The 22,016-nt window shown below is 40.5% G+C and overlaps 1 protein-coding gene across 1 annotated transcript in view; it reads right to left on the bottom strand.

Moving 5' to 3' along the window:
* Positions 1 to 2,295: 2,295 nt before the first annotated feature.
* The window catches only part of lamb1a (laminin, beta 1a), an 88,937-nt gene continuing 69,216 nt past the window's right edge, over positions 2,296 to 22,016 (bottom strand). The window contains exons 27-33 of the mRNA XM_073066278.1: positions 21,497 to 21,700; positions 17,355 to 17,499; positions 14,813 to 15,020; positions 13,509 to 13,650; positions 11,065 to 11,241; positions 5,345 to 5,504; positions 2,296 to 2,836 (exon numbers count right to left, since the gene is read on the bottom strand). Coding sequence (XP_072922379.1) covers positions 2,700 to 2,836; positions 5,345 to 5,504; positions 11,065 to 11,241; positions 13,509 to 13,650; positions 14,813 to 15,020; positions 17,355 to 17,499; positions 21,497 to 21,700 — 1,173 coding nt within the window. The 3' untranslated portion in view covers positions 2,296 to 2,699. The remainder of the gene's footprint in view (positions 2,837 to 5,344; positions 5,505 to 11,064; positions 11,242 to 13,508; positions 13,651 to 14,812; positions 15,021 to 17,354; positions 17,500 to 21,496; positions 21,701 to 22,016) is intronic.

Here is a 22,016-nt window from a genome sequence, read left to right as displayed (position 1 = left end):
CACCAATGGATGCTCATGTAATCCAATCAAGCAAGGTTTCACAACCTGGGGTCCACAAACCCCTTTCTTAATGGCATTGGTTCAAGACATAAAGAAGGTTGGGAACCATTGCTCAAGGAACTATTGGTAGTTCTAATGCAGAGTCAGAGGATAACATTTGATCAGCTCAAAGTGGAGCCAATATGGTTCAGTTGTGGGCCATCATTCAAATTACTGGTGTTCAACAAAGAAGCCACAAGAGGGCAGTCTTTCTCAATTGCTTAGTTGTTTTATGTGTGGTGGAGGGGAAGGGAGGGAACAGTAAACTCCAGTTTTAAATTCATTACTTATCACAGCTTTGTTATTCCAAATGTTTAAAAGGGGAAAAAAGGTTAAAGTTTCAAGAAAACGTTTCATAAAGAGCAGCTCTATGGAATTCCTTTTCATTACTTTCACAGATAGCCTTCCACTTGAACTTTAGGATAACTCATCTTCACATGGAAAATATGTTTGAAATTATATTCCTGATTTATTTCTGAATTGGGCAGAGCTTACACCAGTATCCTTTACAGTCATGGGGATTAATTTTTCATCATTATGATCCAATATTTGTAATAGCGTTTGAATGAGATTGATCTTTTTGATCAAGTCAAGACCATGACAAAGTACGTAGTAGTTTGGATTATTCTGCTCATAAATTCTTCAGAACTGCATCCTTGGTGTAACTGGATCTTATTTTGAACTTTGTGGTTCATTTTCCATTACCTAGCTCATTTCCCTCAAAGCACCAACTTGTTTGTAGTTCAGGTCATGCCTAGAGCAGCAATTTCGGATAACTTCGCCTGGGTATCACAGTAGCACTGCACTATTACATCTGGGCTGTCGGAGTAGGGACTGTATGTCCCCCTTCCCTGTGGAATGCATGAGTTGCCTTTGGGTGCTTCAGTTTCCTCCCACAGTTAAGAGGTTAATTGGTCATTGTAAATTGTCCCATTAGGTTGGAGTTAAATCGGGGATTGCTGGGCTGTGCGGCTGGAAGGGCCTGTTCTGCACTGTATCTCAACAAAACCCAGTCAGAACTTCCTTGCAAAATTTAAGCATAACTTGTATTTGTGATTGAGATTATAGGAGGAAGGTAAATGGTCAAAGGACGACATAAAATCATATCCTAGAGCATTTCTGATCTGAATGGTTTATTTTACAAAGTAGCGAGGGAAGTTGAACGTAGGAGACACTTAAAAAAGTTTTCTTCCTATCCTTACTCAGATCCATTGTAAGTAATAAAATATAAAAATGTGTGAATTATACAAACACTACATTCATTAGTGTCATTGAAATCACTGACCCTGTTGTGTGTGTTTATGTGGACCCTAGAAGTTACTACCTTCTTTTGGAATAAAAAATTTTAGAAACTTGGAGAGCAAGCAACAGAATGGAGTTAGAGGGCAATTAAATCAGAATCGAGGCTGTGATGAACATTAAAAAAGATCAATGTCTTTAACGGCAAAATCTAGTCCTCAAAATTAATTCCAGTTTCTTCAGCAGGTGCTGTAAGAGATAAAGATACAAAATGGGCCTGGGGGTGTAAAGGGAACATACACAATGGATGCTCTGGACTTACGGGCATTGTTTCTGCTAGAGGAAAAGGTAGAAAATTGAGGGAGGAAAGCAAACTGAAAACGTGTATGGGATAATGTGCCTGTGTTTGGGACTGGATGATCACGGTATTACTTAATAACATCATCTCTACATTTGTGGCCTTATGGTCTTTTCATTCCTTTTTCTGTATATTCTATGATTGTTCTCCCACCCCTAAAATCTACCTCACATTGCAACTTCACATTAGGCAGAGATGGCATAGTGTTGTTGCAGAGCCTCTGAATCAGATGAAATTTTCTAATGCATGTTCACAACTCTTTCTCTCTCCACAGCTGTGACCTGACATTACTAAATATTCACTAATGCCTTGTCCTTTAAAAAAATGTAAAATCAGTGGGAACATTTACTGTTCCTTATTGATAAACAAAAAAGAGCATTTTTCAATTCTTCAATATTCTTGGCCTTCACCAGTTTGCGAAACAGTTAAAGGATATTTTTGTTCAGGTATGTTCTTGGGCTTGGTGACGACACCCATACACATCACTAATTTGAAACTATCTAGAAGTGATGTCATTCAACATGAGTTTGAAGGCTTGTTCAGTTTGACTGCAATGGTAGAAACAGAGTTTCAGTATCAAAGTAGAACATTGTCCTTGTCCTTCTTTGATATTAAAATGCGTAATGCCTTTTCCACTGAAATGCTTCTAGAAGACTTCACTCGTGAAACTTACTTTATTTTTGCAAACAAATTCAGTCTAATGTAATTCCTGCACAAGCTACTGTAAAATGTATTTATTACTTACATGGTCACTAAATCCATGCCATGTTTAATGTAATTGTAAATAAAAATGGGTTAAACATTGGCTATAAAAAGTGAACTACACTTCAATTTTTTTTACTTCATTGAATTTAGTCACTAAAATGAATAATACAAAAATACTGAGTTTAGATTGTATTTTATCTTAAGCATTTGCTTCTACTGGAAATATTTCAATAAAATGTATTGAGTAAAAGATGCATTTAATAATTCATTCAATTTATTTAAAAAATTACGCTTGGAATTGACTGTTCTTCAGCATCAGTAGAGTACTGACAGGTAACTGCCTGTGAAGTGATCCTCATTATAAACAAGTACTATAGATGGCAACTTTCTGACTGATTGTCTGCAGCAATGTGCGTACATCTTCTTCCAGTTTTACCAACTGCTGTGCCTTTTCTTCCAAGGCTTTTTGGTTTTCTTCATAGCTTTTTTCCAGTTCTGTTGAAGACAAATATTTGAAAATTACTATTACGAACAGTTTATTATAATTTTGAGATTTTAGCCTGGCCACACATTTCTAATTGGATTTTGTATCATAGTTTTCAGTATCTAATACAATCATTAGAGGTTAATGCCATTATTTGGCGCTTAAGCTCCTAACATTTACAAATAAGACAGGTCTGCATCTGCTTACTGATGAGAAAATAAAATCTTAACTGAAATGGCTAATCTAACTGCTCCAAATGTATCATCTCCAGCAGGGGTTCCCAACCTGGGGTCAGCTGATCCCTTGCAGAATGATATTGGTCCATGGCATAATAAAGGGTGGGAACCCTTAACCTAAAGTATTCAGACCAAAAAAAATAAATAAATAAAGGCTGCTAGTAAGTCTGAGGCAATTAAACTTATTTATAATATAAGATGGGTATATAACATTCACAAACCTCCTTCAATCACAGGTTGATGCCAATGGGGGGGGGGGGAATTGGAAATTTAGGGGGTTTAATAAAATTGTTAACCCCTCACTCCCCAACTCACCCACACCATTAGGAGTGGGATAAGCGGGGGCAAGAAGTTACACGTCAGCAATAATGCAGGGTGACTAGTGAAGTCCTGCATGGTGTATATCAAAGAGCCACCTAAACAAGTACTTCAACAGGCAGTTTAAGCTATTGCCCCCACCCTCACCAACTAAAGCTCAAAGATTTGACAGTCATAACTTGGCAAAAATATTCAAAAACTAAAAAATTAAGTCATTCTTCAGTGAAATATTTTTGAAGTTTCAAATCCTTTCTCTCTTAGATAACTTACTGAATAAATGAGTGGAGCTGCTCCAAACAATTCAAGCTTTGGAGTGTGCCCAAAATGACAAATGACCTCTGGGGAAGCTTGCAATTCTACAAGCATGTGAATGACCCTCCAAAGTGATCTGAATTGACAATAAGGCCCTCTCTGCCATTTGATTGTATACCACTGTTCTACATTGGCTTTCTTCTCATTACTGAAAGACAGTTCACATTTGTGCTTTCATAGATAGTGAAGGAAATGTGCATTGTTCGGCTGCAGTAAATCAATGATTTGGTCGCTCAAGTTAATTGCCATCATCAGTGCCAAGATCTGTATAGCCTGCAGCATATAATTAAATATGAAGGCTAACAAATTTCTGTTATGATTAATCTGTAGTGCTGAGAATTTGGTTTGGATGTTATTTACTCAATAACCTTTAATGCGGCTAAAGAGACTGAAATTCTGTGGTGCCTGGCTGTGTTCAATATTCAGCTTGATTTTTTCCAAAATATGTTAGCAAGGATAGCATTGAATGGCTGGCAGATATCAAAAGTCCAATGAAAAGCACAGTAGGAAGGACATTGCACAAAGTAACAAAATTGTTTATTTTAAGCATCATCGATACCTTTTGCCAGTGGAGTTCAAAATCTGAATTACATAAACACTACAGTAAAATCTGATAATATGGTACACTCGTGCCTGTGATTGTTCCAGACCAGATTTTCTGGATTGTTGGACATAAACACATTTTAATTTATCCAGATGTTACAAGAAATTTCCCAGTGAATCAACTTTAGGGAGTATCTGGGAACTGGAGGAACACAGCTGCTGCATCTTCGGGTTCTGAATGGTCAGATAGATGATTTCCACAAACTATAGAAAAACTGATAATGATTTTATTTGAGTCAGAACAAAGATATTTAAATTGTGATTTTCCTCTAGCCATGATAAGCTTTTCCCAATGTGTTGTCTGATGAACTATCGCTGCAGAGTTGAATGTATAATAATCCATTATCCAACTGTTTGGGGGTTGCTAATTGTTCACTATCTAGTTCTCTTGTAAACTTTTAAAATCTTCCAATCAACCCAGCACGTTTGTTATTCTACTTTGTAACTTTTTAAGAGCCTATTTAAGAGTATTAACAGCAACAACAAACACAGTCCCAAAAATCTCCTGGTTTGGCACCACGTCCTGAGGATGCTGGATTAATGGAGTTTTAATTAGTGCTCTTCCATACACAAGCAGTTTGTGTATGAACCAACATCCCTTACCCCTCCTCTATCTACTCGGCATTGAGTGGAAAAAGATCAATCTGGACAAGTTTCTGTTCTTTTTAAGAACAACTATGAGAAAATTTAAGTATTTTGTCAAATTGAGATTCTGGCTGGGTAGATTTTTATTTCTGCCAGAAACAAGCAGAGTATTAAGTCCTAAATTAAACATGCCAAACAGATGGACTTAGTTATATTAGATTACAATATCAATGATGAGTATAATTACAAACTGAATTTATGTTTCTATGAGAAGCTTTTAGGTTTAGGTTTCTGTTTCTCTTCCACACATAGCTCCTTGCACACCTTCCATCTGTGCTGGGTTGAGGGTTTAGCAACTTGACCTCATAAAAAAAGTCAAATGCAACAGAATCGGATGTGCCACAAGGCGTAAGAAGGAGCAGCGCAACACTCTCCAAATCACGTCAGTTCAATAGAAGTACTTACTCTTCAATAACTCCAACTTTCGGCTTGCATCTGTTAACAATGATTCGGCCTCTTTCTGCAGCATCTTTGCTTTCTGCTGAGCATCAGAAGCTGCATGTGTTTTTTTCTCAACATTCTCTTCTGCAAAACTGTACTTTTCTTTAAGGACTGTGTCAAGAACCTATGTTTAAAAAAACAGTTTTGTTAGATACAGACATCTCATGGATTGGCAACTGATACTCAGTTGTGGTAGTTTGGGAAGCTATTTTAAATTAAGCCACTGCCTGCCAAGTGTCATGGCCTTTATAGAAATAATACATGAGATACAACATATCATAAAGCACAACGGGAACAATGGATGAAATACAATTGAAAGAATGAATTAAGGATGATATTAGATTAAAGAAAAGGGCTTATAATGTCAGAAAAATGGTAAACCTAAGGATTGGAGTGTTATAGAATTCAGCAGGAAATGTAAAAAGAAAATAAGAGTAATCTGGTAATAAACTTTAAAACTGATCACAATAACTTCTGAAGGAATGCACGAAAACTCAATGGCAAAAGGACTTGAAGCAGCAACTGGCACAGATAAGTGGGTTCTGCAATGATGCCGACAGTTTCTGGCCTGAGGAAGAAGGCCTACCTGTGAGCTCATCCTACAAAGAGACCAGCAGCAGATTTGGGGGTGATATAGTGTTTCAGAAGTGAAGCATTTGATTGGAACTTGGGGGCAGTTAAGTACTCCTACTTTTAAATTTTAACAGTTTAAGATAGACAAGGTGATCAGGAACATCTTTAGTTAAGAGGGCAACTATGTATTTTGAGTACATTCTATGTAAAATGGCCTTTCTTTAAAATATTACAAATATGGCAGGGGAGACAAGTCCCAAGTTCTAAACGGCCTGCAGCATCTGTAAGTTACTCAATGCTCTTTCAAGTGTTAAAGGCCAATGTGCAGAAAATGTCATTAGCGTGACCAGCTTTCTGAAGTGGCCATCCCATGGGTTAAAGGAATATAGTCAGAGATACCTGGTGATAAATGTGATGGAAGGGAGAATGGTCAGGGAAGCTTCTGAGTGTGTCTCACTCCAGAATCTGGCAATCTTCCTTTGGTTATTGCAGCCAGAGTTTAGGACAGTAATAGTAGGAGACTCTAAGCAGGGAAACAGATTAAGTACTTCTGCAGCCATAGGCATGAATCCAAAATGTGTGCTGACAGGCTCACAGAATCGTCGCAAGGCATTTTTTGGGGGGTCTGTAGGCAGACAAAGGCTACAAGTTGACATTGCACTAATGACATTGTGGGGATATCAAAATGATGGAGATGGCTGTTCTCCAGAGCTTAAAGGAATGAGTAGATATCTTGGAAACGTAAAGACTTGACAGGGTGAGTGTCAAGGGCTAGGGCATTTTCAAACAAAAGATGAGGAGTAAATCCTCCAATCAAGTTGTTGCATATTTGGAACTCTGCTTCAGAGGGCAAGGCTGCATGCCCAGATGGTGTCAAGCCCCAGGGTGCTCAAAGCCTGTGCCCCCAGCTATGTGGAGTACTTCACCATGTCTTCAACCTGAGCCTGAGTCTCCAGAGGGTTCCTGTGCTGTGGAAGATGTCCTGCTTCGTCCCTGTACCGAAGACGAGGTTGAAAAGCTTGAGACTTTTCCTCCAGCCCCAGTGGCTCCGACTACAGACCGGTGGCATTGACCTCCCACATCATGAAGACCCTGGAGAGACTTGTTTGAGAGCAGCTCCAGCCTATGGTTAGGCCACACTTAGACCCCCTCCAGTTCGCCTACCAGCCCCGACTAGGAGTTGAGGATGCCATCATCTACCTGCTGAACCATGTCTACGCCCACCTGGACAAGCCGGCGAGCACTGTGAGGGTCATGTTTTTTGACTTCTCCAGTGCATTTAATACCATCCACCCTGCTTTGATGGATGAGAAGCTGACAGTGATGCAGGTGGATGCTTCCCTGGTGTCATGGATTATTGATTACCTGACTGGCAGACCACAGTATGTGCACTTGCAACACTGTGTGTCAGACAGAGTGGTCAGCAGCACTGGGGCTCCACAGGGGACTGTCCTGTCTCCCTTTCTCTTCACCATCTACACCTCGAACTTCAACTACTGCACAGAGTCTTGCCATCTTCAGAAGTTTTCTGATGACTCTGCCATAGTTGGATGCATCAGCAAGGGAGATGAAGCTGAGTACAGTGCTACAGTGGGAAACCTTGTCTCATGGTGTGAGCAGAATCATCTGCACCTTAATGCGAAAAAGACTAAGGAGCTGGTGGTGGACCTGAGGAGGGCTAAGGCACCGGTGACCCCTGTTTCCATCCAAGGGGTCAGTGTAGACATGGTGGAGGATTAAAAATACCTGGGGATACGAATTGACAATAAACTGGACTGGTCAAAGAACACTGAGGCTGTCTACAAGAAGGGTCAGAGCCGTCTCTACTTCCTGAGGAGACTGAGGTCCTTTAACATCTGGCGGATGATGCTGAGGATGTTCTACGAGTCTGTGGTGGCCAGTGCTATCATGTTTGCTGTTGTGTGCTAGGGCAGCAGGCTGAGGGTAGCAGACACCAACAGAATCAACAAACTCATTTGTAAGGCCAGTGATGTTGTGGGGGTGGAACTGGACTCTCTGACGGTGATCTCTGAAAAGGGGATGCTGTCCAAGTTGCATGCCATCTTGGGACAATGTCTCCCATCCACTCCATAATGTACTGGTTAGGCACAGGATTCAGCAAGAGTCTCATTCCACCGAGATGCAACACTGAGCATCATAGGAAGTCATTCCTGCCTGTGGCCATCAAACTTTACAACTCCTCCCTCGGAGTGTCAGACACCCTGAGCCAATAGACTGGTCCTGGACTAATTTCCACTTGGCATTATTTACTTATTATTACTTAATTATTTATGGTTTTATATTGCTATATTTCTACACTATTCTTTGTTGGTGTGACTGTAACAAAACCCAATTTCCCTCGGGATCAATAAAGTATGTCTGTCTGTCTGTCTGTCTATGGTGTCTTGATCATTGATTGTACTTTGACAGATATCTCCATATTTTAAAAAAATCAAGAAACCTGGATATAGAATACGAAAAGTTCAATAAAGCTCAGCTATATTCCTGTTGAACTGTTGGAGCGTGGGTTTGAATGGCTTGCTGCTTCTCTTATTTCATGATCCTTATCACAAAATAAAATTGGTCTCCAACGACCTACTTCGCAACCAATCTTTAAAAAGGAACATTGGCCAAACCCAGAATATTTACCATTTTTGTTAACTGTAGGTTTCTTGGAAAGGAGAAAATTGCAAGAGAATTCAATCTTGCACTTTTTAAAAAAAAATGGACATCCAAAGCACTTTAAAATATTCCATTATCTGCTAAGTACAGTCACTGTTAGGGTAACAAAAAATCGTCTTCATAGCAAGGGATGCACTAACAATGATACACAGGATTACGTGTGATGCCAGGTGATATTGGCCACAAACACTGCAGGTCCATATTATTGAATCAATTATACCTGTTTTGAGGCAGACACAAACTCCATCAGAAACACAGTGTGGCTGACAAAGCAACATTCTTGTCAATAAAAAAAATCTGCATTGTGCTGTGGTCTTGGAGTTTGGACTTGAACGTACATTTGCCTGAGGCTAATACGCTTCCACTGAGCTAACTATCAGACTTCCAATATAACTCGGAGTCCTGCCATGTGCAGAAGTTCGCTGATGACACGGCCATAGTGGGGTGTGTCAGGAATGGACAGGAGGAAGAGTATAGGAAACTGATACAGGACTTTGTGATATGGTGCAACTCAAATTACCTGCGTCTCAATATCACCAAGACCAAGGAGATGGTGGTGGACTTTAGGAGATCTAGGCCTCATATGGAGCCAGTGATCATTAATGGAGAATGTGTGGAGCAGGTTAAGACCTACAAGTATCTGGGAGTACAGTTAGATGAGAAGCTAGACTGGACTGCCAACACAGATGCCTTGTGCAGGAAGGCACAGAGTCGACTGTACTTCCTTAGAAGGTTGGCGTCATTCAATGTTTGTAGTGAGATGCTGAAGATGTTCTATAGGTCAGTTGTGGAGAGCGCCCTCTTCTTTGTGGTGGTGTGTTGGGGAGGCAGCATTAAGAAGAGGGACGCCTCACGTCTTAATAAGCTGGTAAGGAAGGCGGGCTCTGTCATGGGCACAGAACTGGAGAGTATGACATCGGTAGCAGAGCGAAGGGTGCTGAGTAGGCTACAGTCAATCATGGAAAACCCTGAACATCCTCTGCATAGCACCATCCAGAGACAGAGAAGCAGCTTCAGCGGCAGTGTGCTATCGATGCAATGCTCCTCAGACAGGATGAAGAGATCATTACTCCCCAATGCCATTCGGCTTTACAATTCAACCGCCAGGGGTAAGATATGTTAAAGTGCCGGGGTTAGGACTGAGCTTAAGTTACCATTCAACGTATTTTAGTAAACTATTTAAGAACTTTTTAAAAGCTATTTATTAATGTTTTTTGAGAGGGTGATTTTAGATGCATATCATATTTATACTGAGTTAAGTATTGTTTGTAATTAGTTTTGCTACAATAAGTGTATGGGACATTGGAAAAAATGTTGAATTTCCTCATGGGGATGAATAAAGTATCTATCTATCTATCCAGGCAACAGAACTGACACCAAAATGATCAGCCAAACTGATAACCAGTATGAAGCACTAGACATAAGAAAATAAGTGAGGCAGCCATAATTCTTTCACTTCAGAAGAATGTGCAAGGGGCGAAGCTATTTGACAAGTATTTAAGGAACAGAATAAAAATCAAAAAAGGAAATGCTGAATTTACTCCCAGAAAAATGGAGTAAGAAGGAAAACCAGATATGGTCAGGCAATAACATAATAACATAAAAGATGATTTAGCTTTAAAGTGGGTGTTTAGATAAAACTGATAGAAAATTAGGCAACCAATGTATAAGAGCATGTACTTACTCTGAAACACCACCACCCCCCATGACGAAAACTTTTTACAGTGTTAGTCATAGTGCTCTCTATAGTCTGTTGTATCCAGCAAAGATTTTAAAAAGGTGCAGCACTAACACTGTATAGGCCAGTGTTAATGTTAAATCTAATTGAATGAAAGCGGCTGTGTTAATTGCATTAAAGGTGTTTTAAGGCTGATTTATACTTTTGCGTTAGGGCTACGCCTCAGCCTGCGCTGTAACACTGATTTTCACTGCTGCGTCACTCTACACCGTAACGAACATGCGTTGGTGTGTGTCAAAGCGCTAGTTGGCAGTGGGGTTTCTATGCCACTGTGTTGAGTTTCTCAGTGAGAGACATGGACGAGGAAATGCATTTCAAACATTTTCGCATGTCGGCAGGTAGATTTGACGATTTGGTTCATCTATTTCGTATCGGTGTACGCACAGCCTACAGACATGGTGGAGAAGAAGCAACCGGAAATGCGTAGGAGGAAATGTGATGCTACGAAGTGGACCAATCACAGTTGTTGCGGTCTACGTCGCCGCAACGCGTTAGTTTTCTGGAGAGGTGCACGTCACCCTATGGCGTAGGGTACAGTGTAGGTTACGGCGAAGGGTACGCGATACTTACGGCGTAGATGTGACGCACAAGTATAAATTTGCCTTTAGTTCAATCACACACACACAAAATGAAAATTTGTTTCAATTTTTACTGAGATCATCTTAGGACATACTTGTAAATTAAGGCCTACCTGTTTGGCCTCAGTTGCAGCCTGTTTAACCCGCTCTGCTGTTTCTCCAATGTTTTCTGCAGCATTTGAATTCTCAGCAGTCTTTTGCTTTAGGTCACTGATATCTTTCTCAATCTGTGCTAAGCGCAGAGTAGCATTGTTGATACTTTGTTCTGATGCAAACGTCTCAGATTCAATCTAAAACGTATCAAAGAGACAAAGATTGACACCGTAGAACAAATACACAATGCAAGAACAATTCAATTCCTGCATTTGTTACAGTTCAACACTACCCTAATCAACATATTTGCAGTCAGATAATATGGTCTGGATTTACAAAGGTTTTTCTAAAGGACAGCAAAAGGAACCCTCACAATCCCATTATCCAGGTGGAACAAACTGTGGATCAGGGAAGAAACACTGTCACTAAAGGAGATTTTTGGTTTTCCCTTTTCCCAAAGACAATATATTGCCGTCCATAAAACTCCGAACGTTGTGGCCAACTGCTCCAACAAATGATGGTTTTACATGATCCAAAATATGCTAGTGGCCTCAAGTCCCAAGCCAATTGTCCAACAAATGACGGTTTTACATGATGCAAAATATGAGGGAAGCCCCAAGTGCCAAGCCAGACAATTCAAACAGACTATCATAGTGTTTATGGTGGTATCTTATTTCCTGACCAATATTCCTCTCAATCACTGTTTCACATGATTGAATTGGTAGAATATCATATAATATGAAAGAAGAACAAAAACAACTATTAAAATCTACAAAGGTCCAGAAAATCTAGTAGCTTCAGATCAATAGAAGCTCTGGGTGAATCAGATTGAGTACGAGATTAATCTGCATTTACTATTATCATTATGTCGTAATCCTCCTTACCATACCTAACCCAACTGCAACAAGATTCTATTCACCTTGTAACATTATGATTTCTCACGTATGTAGGCTTGCAGGGCATTTCACTGCAATAGTCATGGACTTTTCCATTCTTCACAATTTTTTTCATAGTTAGATTTGCTTTACATTTCATTTAGACAAGACGTTTTAACAAGCGGGTGTCTGTCTGCAAGCTTGAATGGATTATTGAAACAGACAAAGCCACATGCTAAAACTGAAGATGAGACAGAGATAAAAGACAGATTTAATTGGAATAGATTACACTGTGCATTTGCTGTCAAGCAAAAATGCACTTAGGAGTCTGTAATAGTTAACTTTGCTCTTGTTCTTTGATCTAATCACAGAGACTGCAGCGCCTTAGCATGGACCATTTTGTTGATGTAAATGACAATGGAGTTCCGGGCAATGGATGAAATGCTGCCATTTACAGGAAACATGAACCCAAAAAAGACACTTCAAAGATTTTTCAGATGACAACATTGGCACCCAGCTTTGGTGCTCTGGGGTTAGTTATAAACCCACAAGTATCAGATAACAGAGTCATGACTATTTAACAAAATTAATTGAAGCTGACAGGAACTGAACACAATTCTAGAATAAAACCCTAAAGAAATAAATACCTTTATATCTGTAGCCACCTTTGAAGAATTGTTATTGATAAATATCCCAGACAAATCAAAAGATTAATTCCTGAATTCTTTCCATGGCTTAGTGGGTGGTTGTATGCTTTTTATGAGCTGTCCAGATCATGAAACCCTTAAGATTCCTGGTACATGTGAATTGCCAGTTCATCTGGGGTAGGCAAATACCTTCAGTATTCAGTACTCCCCAATGCCATTAGGCTTTACAATTCAACTGCCAGGACTTAAGAACTTTTTTTTTTAAAGCTATTATTAATGCTTTTTGAGTTAGTGATTTAGATTATTATTATTATTATTATTATTACATATTATTACTGAGTTAAGTATTGTATGTAAGGAGTTTTTGCTACAACAAGTGTATGGGACATTGGAAAAAATGTTGAATTTCCCCATGGGGATGAATAAAGTATCTATCTATCTATCTATCAGTGTGCCTGGACAATGGTTATAGCAATTCCCTCCAGATTCCTAATCAAGTTCATTACCATGTTACAGTCAGAGTAGTCCAACTAGCTGTGACATCCAAACAACTCACTGGCACCGTTAAGTCTGCACCTCCAGTCAAGGAGACAGTACGTACATCTGTAAGAATCCAGCTGTTTGGGTTGTGAAGGGAAAACTGGATTGCATTAAACTATTCTTACAGATTAGCCCCAATGTCCTCCAAGGTGAGAAAAAAATGATCAACCAAGAAATAAGCAATATGTCAAAAGTCAAATGACCGATAAGGAGATTGTTCAAAAAATATTATTTCCATGCAAAGCATGATAGAGGAAACATTAATCAACTGACATGAACAGATTCTTGTGGTCACTTAGGACTAATGAGCATTAATATTGACAACAGAACCAAGATCTGGTTTAATGGTTTAAAGACAATTGAAACTATACAATGATCACAAGTATGATTATAGTCACATACTGAGGTCAGCAGATCTTGTGTTCCCTCGATGTCTTCATTAGCTTGTTTGATGGCCTTTGTTGCTGAATTTTGTGCCCTCTCAGCTTCATGTAGGGCCTCCTTTACACGATCAGCTGTGACTTTAAGATCTGTTGCATGAGTTCTGTAAGGCACACAAGAGGGTAAGGGAGACTTCCATATTTCAGAAAAATAATCTGTTTCCATTGTAGGATCTATGATCTAATTGGATTGGGTCCTGAAGGTTTGTGCAGACTAACGGACATTAAAATGAAGAACTTCAAACAACATCCAGGAGACCAGTAACTTGTTGGATGGCATCTGAATATCAAGTGCACCAGATTGTCAACAACAGGTGGTAACAAATGAGAAAATAGCAACAGTTTACATTAACACGATGAATTCAGAAAATCAATTACAAACTTTGAAACAGTATGGTTAACATACTATAAAACTGAGAGGTCAAGTTGTTATGCCTGCAGCCCCCTCCTTTGTGAGAATCGCAAGATCACTATTGGGTTGGGTCAGGGGACCCAGGAAATGAGAGAGAGACGTGCAGAATGCCTCGTTCCCCGGCGATTCAAAGCCACGGGACATGGCCATTGTCTCTTGGAGACACATTTGTGGATTGAGATGCTATGCTACGCGAACGCCCTCAGGCAAAAGTGGGCTGGGTGAGAAAGAGATTGCATCACCCCAACCTGATTGACATCTACAACCCTGCAAGTCAGGATAAAAGAGGGGCTGTAGGAACAGCCCCTCAGACGCACCATAAGGAACGCTAGCGATCCCGTAATAGCGGGAAGCCATTTGAAGGAGGCCACGTGCGTTCAGTTCCGTTGCTTGGGACTGGTGGCTGGAACCACGGAAAACGGCTTTTTGCTAGCAACGGGGAAATCAACTCCCCCGACTCAAAGGACCGGCATCATAAAAGACCCGGGCAAGTTTAAAACCGTCTCTCTTAAACCTAAAGAGCTGCAGCTTGAATGACAGTGACTTTTATATTTCCATCGGACAATACATTATCCCCTAGACAACAATAGAGCTATTTCTTATTGATTAATTATTATACCCGCGCTTTTAGAGTTAGTATTGACGAAGTATATTATCTGTATGTTTGCATTAATATTATTTTGTGTCTTTTTATCAATAAATACTGTTAAAAAATAGTACCATCAGACTTCAACGGACCTCTCTATCTTTGCTGGTAAGTGACCCAGTTACGGGGTACGTAACAAAGTAAAATTTACTAATTTATAAAGAAAACTTAAAGAAAGTAGCCGGAAGGTAAAGCAATTATGATTTACCTGGACCTCCTGGCCTCATCCAATAGTGCTTCTGCTCGTTGAATATCTGCTGCACTCTGGTTTAGGATCACCTCTACATCTGAGAGACTCTCCACCCGGTCACGAATGTCATTGGTCAGGTTCTGAAGCTGCTGAGGAGTAGTCGGCATTTCTAATTTCAATACTTCATTGGCAACCGCTTCAATGCTCTCTAGATCAGCACCATCCTCTACAGCAGAAGAAAATAAAGCTGCTGAAATACTTCTGGATTAAGTAGTTAAATGCTTTTAAGGAAATTGATATAGCAATATGTAGCTCTAAAAAGCTAACTCAAAATATAACTGATTAGATTAGAATTATCTTTCAGGACATCACTGAGGAAAGACCAAAATATTGTTATTTGTGACTGTAATTTTAGTAGTCTGCACTTGATATTTATTATGACAAATGCAACAGAATTCTGAAGTTTGACTGAAATTACTGAACTTAAAAGAGGAAGTTGCAACAAAACAAATAACAGTTTTATAATGTAATTTTTTTATGAAAGCACTCCTCTTAAATTTCTCATCTGCTCCTTGTTTGTGCGTGGGAGGGGAGGGGAGATTTGGGGGTTCTGATGTTACTATCACTCATTCTTTGGGGTTTCTTGTTTTATGAATGTCTCTGTGAAGAGCAAGAGTTTCAGGTTGTATACTGTATACATTCTCTGATGTTAAATTGAAACATTTGATCTTCTGAAGGATGTCATCATGATCAATTGTCTAAATATGTAAAGGTATTAATAATAAATCGTTTTACTGCATTGCTAACTAAAAAGTCTAGAATGTTGACCATATCTGTCTACTGAATACAGATGTTGAAATATCTGTGAATGTAGATTGCAAGTAGTTAAAAATCTGGTGTTCACCACAATTAATTCCTCCACTACAGATGGGAGAGAATGGTAACTTTTAAAAATAACTGATAAAAGGCTCTCTCTCAAATGGCCCCAATTAACAATAACAGTTATTGGAACCAATCACTGGAACTTGTTCAAAACCACTATTCAGCTTGAGACATCTACAATCTTGAGAAATAAGCTTCTCAAGTATGGAGATATTGTCAGTGGATATGACGAAAGCCAATTTAAAGATTGCTCTTTAGAGTGCTTTGAATACATTACTATGATACAATAAACAAAATCAGAGTTACATATTGCTTATAATTTTGTAAGATATATTGTACCATAGTAATGTACTCAAAGCACTCAAAAGACTAATCTATAAAAACAATGTAAACATTATTAATTGTAGTTAATAGTGTTTAGCTTTAGCTATCTTTGAGGAAAATAACAATTATGAAGAGTGGATAAGAAGCTTGTTAGGTTGATACCAAGGATTTGCAACTTATTATGACTGAAATATCTTTGTTTTATTGAAATATTCCAAAATTGTTGTTTTTGATGAGGTAGAAGGAAAATAATTTCTTTAGATTGAACTATCAATAAACAGAATAAAGTTAAAGAAGTCCAAAAGAACAAAAGGCAATGGTTGTATTTGTGCAAAGGATTGCAAAGTCTTACCAAGAAAAACTGTGTTAAAATGCAAGGGGTTTGAGGTCAGGGTACAGGAGTGGTACAAAATGGTTAGCTATACAAAATGTGGCACAATTATAGGAAAAATCCAATTAATACATTCCTGGATAAACCTGGCAATGTGCAGTCCAGCAACTGGGGGTATGACTTTTCCATTCCAGGATCCCTACAACTGTTAATGTTCATGGATCAAGGAAGCGAGAACAATAATCTAATTTCTACCTTTCAGCAGAAATCCTGCATACAATGAACGAGCAAACAAATCAGTTAACCCGTTTGTATTAGTAAATAACAATTTGGCACTGTTACCCATTTCACCTTTCACCTTGAAGTTCATGAGGGATAACAGTGAGCGGCACAACTGGCAAGGCTGCCGCTTCACAGCTCCTCAGTCAATCTCAACCAGGCCACTGCATTAGTTAAGTAGCCATGATTCTAGTTACCTGATACTTGTGAATTTATAGCTAACCCCAGGGCACTAAACCTAGGTGCTGATGTTACAACCTTAAGTGTCTTTGAAGTGTATTAATGTCAAAGATGGACTGAAATTAAAAAAAGACATTTTAATTTTGATTGATATGGAAGGTATCAAGAATACTATGCAAGTAAGCAGGAATAAGTATGTGTAATAGACTGTTTTAGTTGGCTGGTGGGGTAGTGGCATCCGCACTGGACTTAGAGGTGAGTGGTGCTGGGTTTGAATCCGGCTGGCTGCTTGTATCCACGCTGCTTTGAACATTGAGCGAGCAACTCAGCCTTGCTAAAGAAATGGCAAGGTTGCTGCCCGATGTGCCACAAGGCGCAGAAAGGAATGAAACAACAGTAGACTGTTTTAGTTTTCTTCATAGTACTAGCAAGTTTATATTTTAAAATTATTAAACACAGTGATCACTTGGTTTTTTGTGAGCATCTGGATATTCCTTATGACAGTCATTTTAAATAATCATGCAGAGATAAATTCAATATATTAAAAGCTATTTCAATTCTTACGTGTAAGAAATTCTCTGATTTGCTTGATTAAATTTCTCAAATCTTCGTTGCTTTTATCCACTTTTTCCTTTGTGGCATTTGTTTTTAACAGGACTTTTTGAGCATTGAGTTTAGCCTCATCTGCTTTAACTTTTGCATCAGTGACCTGCAGGGATACACAAATACCACATATCAGAGCCCCTTGAACACATGAACTAGGCAAACACCTAGTGAAACCTGCTAAATTACAACTGCACAGTAACTGTGTTAGATTTGGAACAATGAGAAAAACTTCCTTTGGCAGGTGAACTGGTATATAAGTTCTTTAAATATAATTTATAACAGGTACATGTACTGTGGCAAAGTGGTAGGAGAATGATTATCCACAGCAAGTAACACAATTAGAATCTACATCCAATCATAGTGTGATCTTTTCCTCTTATCAGTAAGTCCTGTTCTTGCCAAGTACTTCTGCCTGCTATAATCCTTATCACTTAGGTTTTGTATAATTTTCAATACAGATGAAATAAATGACTTGCAGTTATGTTCATCATTATAGCCAACAGCAATATATACCTAAAGTACTTATTAAACAGCTATTATTATACTCTGGGCAATGTAGCATCAAGCTTACCAACCACACAACAAGCTCCCACCTACAGCAATGATGTTCATGTTCTTGCTTAAGGGATCAAATGCCAGGAGGAACTTTGGTTTTCTCCAAAACAGTATTGTGGATCCATTACATTCAGGTTTGAGAGCAGACAGGATTTCTGATTAATATCCCTCTAAATGTGCTGCACTCACTCCAAACAAAATGGAACTGAAAAGATTCCACTGCTCAGAACTTAGGTGACAATGCAAGAATGCAACAAATTAAGTCACAACTGGCAGATTTTTGTTAACTACGGATCCAACTGTCCACAAAAAGCAGTTGCAGTCACATTATCTCACAAATGGATGCTCAAACTCAAGGCACTAAAACATAGGTGCTCCATTTGCTAATCTGACCATCTGGGTAAGCTTTGCATTTCTTCATTCCTTGCTCAATGACATACAACGATTTAAAATTCATATTCTTGGTTTCAATTGCTCTCCATCCATAATTTAGAACTTGTAGCGATGTACTACATACAGATCTAGAGACGACATGCAGTCGGTAAGTTGTTTCGAGACTAGTTTATTCAAACTTCGCGGCGCTGGCATTTAATCCCTAGCGCCTGCCCTCTCCAGGCGGAAATGACGTCAGAGGTGCATTACCAAAGTCTCTCCCCGTGCACTGGCTATTTGTGAGCCGGTTCGCCTGCGCAGAAAGTGGGTCGCCACATAACCACCCCCCCCAGAACCGGCGATACACCCCCCAATGTCCACAGTCTGGATCAGCCTCTGTTTGGGAGGTCTGCCTCTGCGCTGCGGTGCCTGAACCTCGACCGGCTGCGCCGTCCACATGGGCTGGTTTGAGTCGGTCCACCGTGAAAACCTTCTCTCTCCCCCCAATGTCCAGAGCATACGTGAACCCGTTGTTGTTGATCACCTTGAATGGCCCCTCATATGGCCGCTGTAGCGGTGCCCGGTGTCCGCCCCTTCGTACAAACACAAACTTACAGTCCTGCAGGTCTTTGGATACATGGGTCGGGGTCCGTCCGTGCTGTGAAGTTGGAACATCCGTTCTGGGGTGCACCAGCATCGCGGCATCTGCCAAGGCTTCCTTGGCTTTAACGAAAGCAGCCGCGGCCTCCTCGTCCAAGTATTGTCCTTGGTGAATTCGTTGTCCAACAGCGTGATGGAGTCCAGGTGTGGGGCCGGCAACTTGGCTTCATCCAGGAAGAACGTCTGGAAAGTCTCGGCATGTACCAGTCTTTTCCCTTGCAAGTCGACTAGCAGGCTGTGAGCTCGCAAGAAGTCCACCCCCAGGAGTGGTTGGGCCACGGCGGCCAGTGTGAAGTCCCATATGAACCGGCTGGCGCCGAACTGCAGCTGCACTGTGCGGGTGCCGTAGGTCCATATCGTGCTGCCATTTGCGGCCCTCAGTGTGGGTCCTGGCTTCCTGTTGCGGGTGTCGTACCCCGTCGGGGGCAAGACGCTGATCTCTGCTCCGGTGTCGACCAAGAAGCGGCGTCCCGACTGTTTGTCCCAGACATACAAGAGGCTGTCCTGGTGGCCAGCCACCATAGTCATTAGCGGCTGCTGGCCCTTGCAGGGTGGGCGACAACGGTGGGCTTCTGTGCCCCACCGCTGGTGGTAGAAACACCACTGTTCACTGTCCTCCTCACTCCTGCCTCTTTGTTGTGTGCGCCCCCCTGCCGGGCCTGGTCTGGTCTGCTGTTGGGCGCGTGGCCTGGTAATCTGACCGACGGACGCCACGCTCTCCCTCTTGGCTTTCCACAGCATGTTTGCCCGGGCTGCCACCTTCCGGGGGTCACTGAAATCTGCGTCAGCCAGCAGCAGATGTATGTCCTCAGACAGCTGCTCTAGGAACGCTTGCTCGAACATGAGGCAGGGCTTGTGTCCGTCAGCCAGGGACAGCATCTCGTTCATCAATACTGACTGCAGCCTGTCTCCCAAACCGTCCAGGTGAAGCAGGCGGGCACCCCGCTCATGCCGTGAGAAGCCAAAGGTCCCAATGAGCAGCGCTTTGAATGCTTCATATTTGCCTTCTTCCGGGGGCGACTGTATAAAATCCGCAACCTGGGCGGCTGTCTCCTGGTCAAGGGTGCTCACCACGTGGTAGTAACGCGTGGAATCAGAGGATATTTGCCAAATCTGGAACTGGGCTTCTGCTTGGCTAAACCACACGCGTGTTCGCAGCGTCCAGAAAGTCAGCAGTTTTAGCGAAACTGCATGAACAGATGAAGAGTCGGTCATCTTTGGTCCAAATCCCGTTTGGACCGTCGGGGTCACCAATGTAGCGATGTGCTACATACAGAGCTAGAGACGACACGCAGTCGGTAAGTCGTTTTGAGACTAGTTTATTCAAACTTCGCGGCGCTGGCATTTAATCCCTAGCGCCCACCCACTCCGGGCGGAAATGATGTCAGAGGTGCATTACCAAAGTCTCTCCCCGCGCACTGGCTATTTGTGAGCCGGTTCGCCTGCACAGAAAGTGGGTTGCCACAAACTCACTATTCTTTGTTAGTTCCAATGTTCTGTCTAAGGTGTGCACATGCACACATCTTTTGCTACTAGCTCACAAAGGAATTTAAACTGCACAAAAGGTTGTCACCCTCTACCTCATTGGCACGTTGAGAGTATTTCACAATCGGCCACAATCACATTTCCTTTTCCGGTTTCTGATGCAGACTGTGTCAACAATGTGGAATTGGCAATGATTTGTCTGCAGATTTTAGAACTGACTTACTTATACTGCTTTTATTGAAGAAATTATTCAGTGCGCACATGTTGTTGTCATTGGGTAAAAAAAAAATGCACAGCACAAGAATTTTGCGCATTCTGTTAATTACTAATTATAGGGATCATTGGCTAGTTCCTCCAATTCCGTTCTGTTATACCTAGTTAAGGCAGCTAGTCACAATCAGCATGGGATACATGATGCCGGAGATGGGTGAAATAGAAATTTCAGGATATACTTAGCATATTTGGCAGCATCTAGGAAGGGGTGTGCGACTTAATTGGGTCAATTCTGAATATACCTAAAATATTCTTTTTTATTTACTTTTTCTGGAACCTTCAGTGCTTCTGTAATAGAACATTACCTGTCAACTGCTCATTTCTGAATTCTGTACACATATAGATTGTCATCACATTAAAATTATAAGAGTTCCATACTAAAACTAAATTCAAACAGCTAGCAAATCATACCAAAGGCAGGTTAAATATTCTATGTCAACCCCTCCCCCAACACAAAAATTTAATTTAATCAAATTTTATATTTAATTTAGTCAAACAATTTAAGAGATTACTATTTACATTTATGTGATGCAAAAGCTAAGTATTTATCTTATTCCAATCTTTACGTGGAATGTTATTGGTGACCGTGATTTTGGAATTAGTACCAGTGATGTAGTAGCAGATGGTATCATACTGACTGCTGAGGCAGGGTTCCTGTCAAAACAGATCATGGTAATCATGGAAAAACAAAATTACCAATTACTTAAAATAATTCAAGTTAATTTTTCTAACTAAATATCTGGAAAGAGACATACCATTTTAGAGAGCTGATCCACTTCTGCCAAAGCATTTAGGATTTCTGTATCAAAATCCATAGAATTCTGCCATGCATTATGAGCCAAAGTTACAAGCCCATCACAGCCAGGTCCTCCACACTTCCTATTTCCGTCCTCAGTGCGACAGCTTGGGCCCCCACACTTTGCTTCCTCACAAGATATTCCTGCGGGGCTCCCACAAACCTGGACAAACATGCAAGTTTAAGTTAACTCCTGTGTGGTTTTATTATTTTAAATCAAGTACTTTTAATACTAGGACTGAGAGAGAAAGTAGATTAACACTGCAAAAAGTTAAATCACAGTCAGGGGTTCCCAACCTTTTTGATGCCATGGAGCCTTACCATTAACCAAGTGGTCCATAGGCCCCAGGTTGGAAAGCCCTAGTTTAGTTGGAATATATTCATTCTGCACTCAAATACTAAGAATCAGCAATGTCCAACAAATGTACCTTACTATCACTGCAGAAATGTTTATGCAATTGTTTTACCCACTGCACCAC

The sequence above is a fragment of the Hemitrygon akajei genome, chromosome 14, assembly GCF_048418815.1.
Source record: "Hemitrygon akajei chromosome 14, sHemAka1.3, whole genome shotgun sequence".
NCBI lineage: Eukaryota > Metazoa > Chordata > Chondrichthyes > Myliobatiformes > Dasyatidae > Hemitrygon > Hemitrygon akajei.
Note: the sequence above shows the minus strand (reverse complement) of the source record. Positions and strands in the feature narration are given on the sequence as shown.